At 48.2% G+C, this 9676-nt stretch overlaps 3 protein-coding genes and 1 non-coding gene across 4 annotated transcripts in view; 3 read left to right on the forward strand and 1 right to left on the reverse strand.

Annotated features, from left to right (window-relative positions):
* Pmar_PMAR018949 (clathrin heavy chain, putative) overlaps positions 1-6607 on the forward strand; it is a gene marked incomplete at its 5' end in the record, with an annotated part of 7927 nt that extends 1320 nt beyond the window's left edge. The window contains 35 exons of the mRNA XM_002786872.1: positions 14-138; positions 188-288; positions 448-521; positions 568-738; positions 828-1197; positions 1241-1378; positions 1426-1614; positions 1662-1774; positions 1877-2002; positions 2056-2259; positions 2317-2431; positions 2490-2597; positions 2767-2921; positions 2974-3045; positions 3094-3220; positions 3359-3502; positions 3558-3649; positions 3701-3842; positions 3893-4000; positions 4060-4236; positions 4288-4341; positions 4392-4484; positions 4535-4660; positions 4709-4794; positions 4848-4948; positions 4999-5111; positions 5158-5256; positions 5307-5432; positions 5480-5586; positions 5634-5699; positions 5749-5853; positions 5904-6041; positions 6085-6141; positions 6189-6296; positions 6346-6607. Coding sequence (XP_002786918.1) covers positions 14-138; positions 188-288; positions 448-521; positions 568-738; positions 828-1197; positions 1241-1378; positions 1426-1614; positions 1662-1774; positions 1877-2002; positions 2056-2259; positions 2317-2431; positions 2490-2597; positions 2767-2921; positions 2974-3045; positions 3094-3220; positions 3359-3502; positions 3558-3649; positions 3701-3842; positions 3893-4000; positions 4060-4236; positions 4288-4341; positions 4392-4484; positions 4535-4660; positions 4709-4794; positions 4848-4948; positions 4999-5111; positions 5158-5256; positions 5307-5432; positions 5480-5586; positions 5634-5699; positions 5749-5853; positions 5904-6041; positions 6085-6141; positions 6189-6296; positions 6346-6526 — 4411 coding nt within the window. The 3' untranslated portion in view covers positions 6527-6607. The remainder of the gene's footprint in view (positions 1-13; positions 139-187; positions 289-447; positions 522-567; positions 739-827; positions 1198-1240; positions 1379-1425; positions 1615-1661; positions 1775-1876; positions 2003-2055; positions 2260-2316; positions 2432-2489; positions 2598-2766; positions 2922-2973; positions 3046-3093; positions 3221-3358; positions 3503-3557; positions 3650-3700; positions 3843-3892; positions 4001-4059; positions 4237-4287; positions 4342-4391; positions 4485-4534; positions 4661-4708; positions 4795-4847; positions 4949-4998; positions 5112-5157; positions 5257-5306; positions 5433-5479; positions 5587-5633; positions 5700-5748; positions 5854-5903; positions 6042-6084; positions 6142-6188; positions 6297-6345) is intronic.
* A 332-nt stretch (positions 6608-6939) lies between these two features.
* On the forward strand, positions 6940-7012 carry Pmar_PMAR018950. Its single transcript has one exon. It is a non-coding gene; the product is annotated as a tRNA-Glu (tRNA).
* A 556-nt stretch (positions 7013-7568) lies between these two features.
* On the reverse strand, positions 7569-8128 carry Pmar_PMAR018951 (60S ribosomal protein L23a, putative; the record flags this gene model as incomplete). Its single annotated transcript, XM_002786873.1, has 3 exons — positions 7569-7730; positions 7786-7918; positions 7986-8128. The coding sequence occupies 3 exons, from the start codon at positions 8126-8128 to the stop codon at positions 7569-7571; spliced, it is 438 nt and encodes a 145-aa protein (XP_002786919.1).
* Positions 8129-8489: 361 nt separating this feature from the next.
* The window catches only part of Pmar_PMAR018952 (Ribosome production factor, putative), a gene marked incomplete at both ends in the record, with an annotated part of 2833 nt that continues 1646 nt past the window's right edge, over positions 8490-9676 (forward strand). Inside the window, 5 exons of the mRNA XM_002786874.1 lie at positions 8490-8567; positions 8752-8872; positions 9066-9142; positions 9188-9271; positions 9320-9445. Of these exons, the coding sequence (XP_002786920.1) occupies positions 8490-8567; positions 8752-8872; positions 9066-9142; positions 9188-9271; positions 9320-9445 (486 nt within the window). The remainder of the gene's footprint in view (positions 8568-8751; positions 8873-9065; positions 9143-9187; positions 9272-9319; positions 9446-9676) is intronic.

Consider the following 9676-nt stretch of genomic DNA (forward strand, 5'->3'; position numbering starts at 1 on the left):
TCGTGCTTTTCAGGCATGGTATGGTGTATGTGCTGACTAAGGGGGGTTATGCCTTTGTATTTGATATTGGCAGCGGAGCGTTGTTGTTCAGAAACAAGGTATCTCAGGATAGCATATTCATTGCTACTTACAGTGACGGTAGGCATAAAACTCTCTTGCATGCCTTCACTGTTCTTGTTGATTTTAGAAACTGGTGGAGTCCGGTTTGTTAACCGAGGTGGACACGTTATTAACTTTGCTGTTAATGTGGACACCATCGTCCAGTACATCATCAACAACATGCCCCAGGTGGGTGTGGATCTGTGCAGTGGTACATGAATGCTTCTGCCCTTTTTATATACCAACTTTTCTCGCCGTTTCGGTCGTAGTGACTTTGATCAATATAAAGCGATGAGTTGATGTGTGCACAAATCGATGTTCTTCCTCATTTAGCTCTCCAATCGACAGGACGTGGCCTTCAACCTTGCCAGACGCTATGGTTTACCTGGTGCACAGGAGATGTTCCAACAACAGTTCACTCGGTACTGGCTCGGAGTGCACTGCATGGTTCATATAGTCTGCTCTCAGATACTTCGCAGCGGGTGATTACAAACAGGCCGCTCGAATCGCTGCCCAGGATGCTTCTGGGTCCTTGAGGTCGCCAACTACCATTCAGAAGTTCAAAAATGCTCCGGCGGTTCCCGGCCAAAGCACACCCCTACTCCAGTACTTCTCGGCTCTTTTGGAGAGTGGACATAAGTAATGAGAAATACCGTTCGCCGGGATCGATCCCTGGGCCTTTCGATTGTCGTCTGTTCGGAATACGAGCGGAGATTCGTTGTTCTTAGGCTGAATGAGAGCGAATCAATGGAGCTCGTCGGTCCCGTTGTGGCGCAGGGTCGTAAGGAGTTCATCGAGAAGTGGTTGAGCGAGGATAAGCTGACCTGCACCGAACAACTAGGGGACATGGTCAAGCCCCTGGACACAAAGCTCGCCCTGTCGGTCTTCCTCCGAGCCCAATGCCACGATAAGGTCATTGCATGCTTCGTGGCTGCTGGTGAGTACGAGAAGGTGGTCCAGTACGTGAAGAGAGTTAACTATGCTAATGCTGATTACGGTGGGATGCTGAGGACGATCGTTGCCACTAACCCTGAGGGAGCGGTGAAGTTTGCTAAGGGTCTGCTGGACAACAACCCGCCTCTGATTGATATCAACAAGGTAGTCCGAAGGTCAGTGTGTAGGTAGGCGTATAATGATGTAGGTCGTGGACTCATTCATGGCTCTTGGAAAGCTCCAGGAGACGACGTCAGTGCTCTTGGATTACCTTAAGGATGATAAGCCTGAGCAAGGACAGCTGCAGACCAGACTGTTAGAGATGAACCTTATGCAGGCCCCTCAGGTGGGAGGAGGGCTTTGTTGACTTTGTTATCCCTGACTCCTATTCAGGTGGCAGAGGCTATATTCCAAATGAACATGTTGAGCCACTATGATCGTCAGCACATCGCTATGATGTGTGAGAAGGCTGGTATGTATCAGCGAGCGTTGGAGCACTACACGGACATCTCCGATATAAGGCGTTGCATGTTGCATTCACACGATATGTCTCCTGAGTTCCTCACCAACTACATTGGGAAGGTGGGAGATCCGGCTCGGAGAAAATGCAAGGTTGAGAGCGTTTGTAGGTTCTTGGAAACGGTACGGAGAATTCAAAGGGTGTGGCTTTGGAGTTGATCGAGGATATGCTGCGTTATAACAGACAGCAAAACACCCAGGTTGTTGTACAAGTGGCCATCAAGTAGTACTCTCTAACTCTTCCCATTAAGTCGGGTCTTGAATATATAACTCTTATACTGTGGTGTATATGAGTAGCGCGAGTTGTGGTATGGGCTAGCATTAGGTACCACGAGCAGTTGGAAGTTAATAAGCTGGTGGCAATTTTCGAGAAGTATCAATGTTGGGAGGGAATGTTCTTTTTCTTGGGCGGGATACTGTCGAGCAGTCAAGATCCCGATGTCCACTTCAAGTAAGAAAAGCAGTATGGCGGGGCGGTATGGTAGGATCGTTGCTTCATTGTAGATATATAGAGGCAGCTGCTAAGCTGGGTCATATGCAGGAGGTTGAGAGGGTTGTTCGAGAGAGTCAATACTATGACCCTGTGAAGGTGAAGGACTTCCTTAAGGAGGCTAAACTGCAGGACCCGAGACCACTTATTTATGTCTGTGATATGCATGGCTATGTGGAGGAGCTTACTGACTACCTCTATTCAAACAACCTTATGAAGTAATGGAAGATATGTTGAGATTGGGATGGTATGAACATGAGTGAATTTGGTATCAGGTATATCGAGGTTTACGTGACCAAGGTGAATCCATTGAACTGTCCCACTGTAGTCGGGACGTTGATCGATAGAGACTGCTCTGAGGACTACATAAAGAACAGCATCCTCGGCAATGTGAGCAGCACCAGCATGTGGCCACCAGCACGTCCACGTCATTATCACCCATCAGCAGGTCCGGTCTCTGTGCCCAGTGGAACCCCTTGTAGAGACTGTCGAGAAGCGTAACAGGCTACGTCTGCTGCAGCCTTGGTTAGAAGCTCGTCTGGCTGAGGGCAATCAGGTAGGTGTATTCTCTCCTATGTGACGTGCTTGAGCCTGGGCCGTGCTACCTTGCACATTGGTGTAATGCCTCACGAAGTTATCAGTATCGCTTTGGAAGGAAGCTCGTGAGCGACTTGAATGATATCTGTCATTGGCTTCCTGATTTTCTATGTGATTTTGATTTTTAGGAGCCATCTCTACATAATGCTCTTGCGAAGATCTACATAGACTCCAATAAGGACCCCGAGGCTTTCCTCAAGAACGACTCTTACTATGACTCAGCCGTAGTAGGTGCCTACTGCGAGGATCGTGACCCTCATCTAGCCTATATTGCCTATAAGAGGTATGCTGTCCAGCGACTGTAATGTGAGGAATGCCCTTGGTGGTCTCTTCAGAGCTTGGGGGACTTGTGATGACCAACTCCTTCGTGTCACCAACAACAACGGTCTGTTCCGTCTCCAGGCCAGGTGAGATCGCTAGTGTCACCATCTTGCATCGGTTATGCTGGGGTGTAGGTATCTAGTGGAGCGACAGAGTCCCGAGTTATGGGCTAAGGCTTTGGCTGATGATAACCAGCATAGGAGGCATGTCATTGACCAGGTCGTCAGTACGGCTTTGCCGGAGAGCAAGAATGCTGATGAGGTGAGCGGCGGCGGCAGCGGCGGTGCATTGGCTAGCTACCAAGTATAGAATAGTACTCACCTGGGCTTAGCCATCGATCGTTGTGTGTTTGTGGTGTGCTTATTCATACTGCGATGCAGCATGTGTTTCACATAATAGGTTACTGCAGCTGTGAAGGCATTCATAGACGCCGATCTACCTAATGAGCTTATCGAGCTTTTGGAGAAGATAGTTCTGCACAACTCAGACTTCTCTGACAACAGAACGCTGCAGAACCTGTTGATCCTCACAGCGATCAAGGCGGTAGGCCGGCCATCACAGTGGAACTGATGGTTATTGAGGCTTCTCCTACGATCAGGACAAGTCTCGTGTGATGGACTATGTGCATCGTCTTGATAACTATGATGGTCCTGAGATTGCTCTCATCGCTATGGGGGATCCTTATAATCTGTAATACCCTATACGGTTCATCATCATCTGCTACTATAATTTCGGATTTAGATATGAGGAAGCCTTCGAGATCTACAAGAAGTGTGGTATGAATGCCGAGGCTATGGATACACTACTCACCAACTTGGACGATGATGAGGGCTCTGGCTTAGAGAGAGCTAAGGACTTTGCTAGCAGGGTCAACGAGCCTCAGGTAGAGGGTGCCTGTATCGGATCTTGAAGACTATCATTGTCATGGTTTAGGTTTGGTATAAGCTGGGAGCCGCACAGCTTCGACATGGCGTGTGTGCTATGATACCCGAGGCTATCGATAGTTATATTAAGGCTGGTGATGCTACTGACTATATGGAGGTAGGGGAATTGCTGAGGACGTGGTTGTGGATGATGGTCATGGTCTGGGTGTCCTGCAGGTCATCGCAGTAGCAGAGCGTGAGGAGTGCTATAATGATCTGATCAAGTATCTCCGTATGGCTCGGACCAAGCAAAAGGACAGCTACATCGATTCGGAGTTGCTTTACTCGTTGGCCAAGTGTGACGATAGAATGGACGAGCTTGAGGACTTCCTCGATGCCACTAATACTGCTAATGTAGCCTTGTTGCAGCAGAGTGTAGTAGTAACCTATGATGCTTGTGGATAGGTCCAGAGTGTTGGTGATCGTCTCTATGGGGAACGGCTCTATAAAGCGGCTAAGGTGAGATGGAGGTTGTCGCTCATCCAGTGGTGGAATTACAATGTCCTCAGGTGCTTTTCCAGTCTATACCAAACAACGCCAAATTGGCGTCCTGTTATGTCAACTTGGGCGACTTCTCGGCCGCTATCGAGGCTGCTAAGAAGGTGATGAGGACTCCCTTGCGAGCGGTCATGATGGGAATGTGGGCTTTCAGGCGAAGAACCCCCGCACTTGGAAGGAGATCTGCTTTGCCTGTGTTGCTGCTGAAGACTTCCGCTCAGCTCAGACTGCTGGTTTGCATATCATCATCCATCCTGACCATCTAGAAGAGGTTATTGAGGTTGGTTTGTATTCCTGTGGTCTACCGCTTACGTCATTGTTACGGCAGGTATACGAGAATGCTCAACGTTTCGAGGAGTTGATGGCCTTGCTGGAACTGGGCATCACAAATTCTGATGAGGCTCACTACGGCATGTAGGAGATAGATTTGGTCGTGTGGCGGAGTTTTTCATCGGGATCTATGCTAGGTTCACCGAGCTTGGAATTTTATATGCGAAGCATAAGAAGGGTAAGTTGATGGACTTTGTCAAGAGTAACACATCTAGACTCAACATACCTAAGCTCATAAGTGGGTCGGCGGCTTCGCTCCGCTAAGGTTGTGATTTTTGATCTTTGTAGGGCGTGTGAGGCGACTCCTTTGGAAAGAGGCTGTGTACCTGTACGTATCGTATGATGAGTACGACTCAGCTGCTAACACCATCATTCAGCACAGCCCTACGGCGTGGTCACAGGTAACAGGACTGAGCGGAGTTGTAGTCGGACACTGTGTCTTGGCAGGATTTATTCCAATCAGTGATGAGTAAGGTCTCCAACTCCGAGATCTACTACAGGGCTATCAACTTCTACCTCGACGAGCATCCTCTACTATTGAGCGACGTAGGCGAGTGGTTACCGGAGTATTGATTTAGTGACACTCTGTGGCTCAGTTGCTGGTCGCGATCCAGGCCAAGTTGGATCACGCTCGTGTGGTCCAGCATGTCCGTAAGGCAGGCCATTTGCCCTTGATACAGGACTACATGGCCGCAGTACAGCCCAATGCCAACATACCCCAGGTACGGCTCTCTCTCTTCGGAGAGGAGTTTATTTTTGTTCTGCTTAGGTCAATGAAGCGTTGAATGAATTGTTGGTAGAGGAGGAAGATGTGGACAGTCTTCGCAGCTCCATCGAGCACTACGATAACTTCGACCAGATCGCTCTCGCCCAGAAGTAGGAAGTCGCACTGTTGAGTTTCGTCGTATCGTTTTGGTCGTCAGGTTGGAGAATCATCACCTCATTCAAATGCGCCGAATCGCCTCTACTTTGTACAACCAGAACGGGAGGTGAATCGACCTAGTTATTCTGATCCCTATCATAGCTTGGCATTGACAGGTTTAAGCAAAGCATTGAGCTTTCGAAGAAGGACGGTATGTTCACTGATGCTATGGAGTCTGCCAGAGAGAGCGGCAGCCGAGACCTCGCTGAGGGCCTCTTGCGGTAGGCAATTACCATCATTTTTCTATGGCAGACAGTCCGTTCTTTCTTAGCTACTTCGCAACCTCCGAAGATGTACCATGTGGCCGCGAATGCTTCTCGGCGTGTCTGTACACCTGTTATGAGCTGCTGAGGCCTGATGTAGTGATGGAGCTAGCTTGGAAGAAGGGCTACATGGACTTTGCTATGCCGTAAGTCACCCACCGATGTAAGTGAATCAGCCATCTATTGTAGGTATATGATTCAGTTGATGAGGGATTATTCCAACAGGATCGAGTCTCTTGAAAAGAAGTAGGTTATCGATTACCTATATCATTGATGGAGATCTCTGACTGCAGGACGGAATCGTTGGCTGAAGACAAGAAGTCAGCTCCTAACGATTTCGTGGAGTCCAATCCTCTTGGTCTTGGTGGACCTGGTGGTCACTTGGCATTGATGGGCCCAGGGTGAGTGGCAGCATAACATGTATGAGCCGAAAGTGTCCCTCCTTGTCAGCGGTGCTACCCCGTCATCATCCCCCCAGCTTGGCGGTGTGATTCAGGGAAATTTCGGTGGGATCCCGAGCTCGATGGGCGCTATGGGAGCGAGCGGCAATATTACGCCTCCCACTTTCCCGCCTCGCCAACCCTCGTCGACGTCGAATCTTGGAAACTTCCAGCCCCCTACTTTCCGATGAAAGTTAAAGTGTACACACCCGGAACTGTGTAGTTCTAGTTATGGTGTAGTGTTGAGGAAGTAGACTATTTTCCATTCGCAACACCGTTCCATGTTGAGTTTGTCCGAGTGTGATGAGGTTTAAGGATATGCAGACGAAACCATTCTAGACATAAGTTTCGATCGGTAAATTTCTGGATACAAAATTGGGTATACTACCTCGCAGCTTGCAAGGATTGGGGCGTGGTTGCTGATTCTGTATGAATCTCTCCGCGCTGTGTTGTCGAGGAATGGAATTTAATCAAAACACGATTCTGTCTATTCCGACAGGCAAGTCAGAATTTGACACATGGAATGTGTAATGTTATTTATACGAAATGGACAACTCAGACGGACGAACTGCTCGCGAGTTTTCATAGGTTAATTAAAGCAACTTCCGATATAGTCTAGCTGGTTAGGATACCTGGCTTTCACCCAGGCGACCCGGGTTCGAGTCCCGGTATCGGAATAACTTTTCGCTTAATTTCTTGTCGCCTTGCGAGCTTTTCGAATCGGATGACTCCGTATCGTTTGGTGCGGCCAATTCCGAGTCAGTTCCCAGCATCTGGTTCTATTCGATTGAGAAAGCGCACACTCCTCGGATACAACTAGCATCATCATACACATCGCACAGCGATACTCCAAGTTCAGCTCGCCTACCAAGCGATGCAACGCGAATAGCGCTGACGTTGTCCGAATCAAGTCCACTCGATATGTGATGAGCGATTATGATGATTACCAAGCTTTTGTGATGATTATATTGACACCTGTTTCACTCGAAGAGACTTGTCCGAGCGTAAAGGCACTTTTCAAGTGAATGACGGAATAATATATATACCTCTAGAATGCACTCGAGAGAGCATAGAAATCAAAACCTCGCATCACAGATCCCTTGAATATGATCTCCAAAGTCCAATGAAATTATATGACTGACCACGCAACACAAGCCAGGAATCCCTCTTGCAAGCTGAGTTTGCTGCCACGCCCAAGTTCCTTGGAACCAATGGTATCCGCATCAAAGCTGCTTAGATGATACCGATCCTGTTACCCACATCAAGGGCATCGAAGTCATCAGCCAACTTGACGTAAGCCTTCTTGAGACCATCGTGACGCACCAAGGTGTTCACCTTCTTGCACTTGATGTCGTAGAGAGACTCAACGGCATCACGGATCTGCTGCTTGGTGGCCTAAGACAATTACCCATTCGCCAAGAACCATTTCATAAACCCAAGTTGATATTACCTGAATGTCGCAGAGGAAGACCAAAGTGTTGAGGTCCTCAATGTGCTTCATAGCCCACTCGGAGGTCATAGGGGAGCGGATGATACGGTACTTGTCCATCTTAGTCAAGGTGGGGGTAGCGGAACGGGGATACCTAAATGATGAATAACAATCAATGAATCGATGGTATGAGCATCCAATACTAGCAGCATAGTTATTACTTAGGAGCCTTAGGAGTCTGACGAGTCTTAGGCCTGAAGAAGGTAGTGTTCTTCCTGACCTTGCGGGTCTTGACCTGCACACCCTTGGTGAGGGCGGCACCGGTCTTAGACGCCTTCGATTTAGCGTCAGTAGTAGGGGCCATCAAGGTAGTTCTGGTTGGGCAGCAACAAGCTAGATGAACACGATCATCATCATCACATGGGTACCAAGACCACAATATATTTCCCAACCTCCGAAGAAGAGACGGTACATAGACCTAACGCACCCACCGACCACTTCGATCACTCACTCACCACTCCTCTAACATCCAATCCCTCCTGCGCACGCTGAGGAGCCGCTTACCGCAAGGATTAGGGCCTGCGCCACGATAATCGATCAAATCCACAGCGATTTTTGACAGTAGCGCACGCCAAGATGATCGATTCTGCTCTTGTTTCAGAGCCGATAGACCATGTGGAGGACTACGACATTGGTAGGGTTTCACTCTGTACTCCTTGTACTAAATGGTGAAGAAGTCCATCAAGAAGGAGCGTCGGAAAATATTAGCCCAGACGCAGGAGAAGTGCCTCCAACGTAATGATGTGGGAGGATTTCACTAAGGCAATTCATTTTCACAATACTCGAAAGCCATTACAATAGAGTCTTGTTGATACTGAAAGACATCATCTGTAGCAAAGAAGACGCCTACCAGTGCGTGAGAGCAACATATTTGCGCAAGCTTGGCAGAGGCCTCTCGAGAGGTTGTTTTGCTGAGATCTCTTGTAGGCCTTGAAAGCTCATACTAGGGATGTCTTATCTAAAGACACTCAGTTCATAGCCATTGCCAAAATCACAGAGGCTACAATAAATGAGCAGTTTGTTAACGTACTCCTGGAAGCATACGCGAGTGAACCAACCGCTCGGATCTTCATCCACAACGACATCATCATTGGCTCCATAGGAGAATTGACTCAAAAGTGTCCTCATTTGAGCTCTATTTACATTTACACATGGTCGGATCGCTTCGCTCAATGATATGCAGAAATGAAATTCCCATTCGCATAGACCGTCGTGGTTCTCTAGTGCTTTGGATGGTGTAGGTCACAAGACGGGTAATGTGGAGAAGATACCGGAGGGGGATGTACATATACCTAACAAGTGGAAACGACAAGAGCTCGTAGGGGTGATGCTGGCGAGATGTGAAGGAAATTTGGTATGACAGGTTGGACGGCAATATCGGGAAAAGAAGAAGGTCAAGCGGGAGACTAGGAAGCAAAGACAGGAGGCTAGAGCTAGAGGCGAGGAAGTAGTAGTAGCATTAGGAAGGTAGTCGATGATAGCACCAACTGGACAGGTGGACGTACCGGTTACCACTACTATCGAGATGATGAGGGAAGCCGACGTCACTATGCTACCTCCTGAGGGCGATGATGAGGTTAAAGCTGATGAGAGGATGGATGAATTCAGGTACTTCAGTGATGTCTAATATCCGGTCATTGGCGGTATATATTTATAGACCTTTGCCCTTTATTGACGCCTCCATGGCATACTACTACATTATTATCATCATATATATAAATAGTTGTACCCCTTCAATGGAGTTTCACCGCCCTAGTGATAAGAAAAACACCAGTGAAAAACATATTTCGCGACTACTTCATACCGCAAATATCGCGTTTCTCACCGAGCTTTATGCCACTTCACCTAAAAC

This window comes from Perkinsus marinus, assembly GCF_000006405.1.
Source record: "Perkinsus marinus ATCC 50983 genomic scaffold scf_1104296930512, whole genome shotgun sequence".
Classification (NCBI taxonomy): Eukaryota; Perkinsozoa; order Perkinsida; family Perkinsidae; genus Perkinsus; species Perkinsus marinus.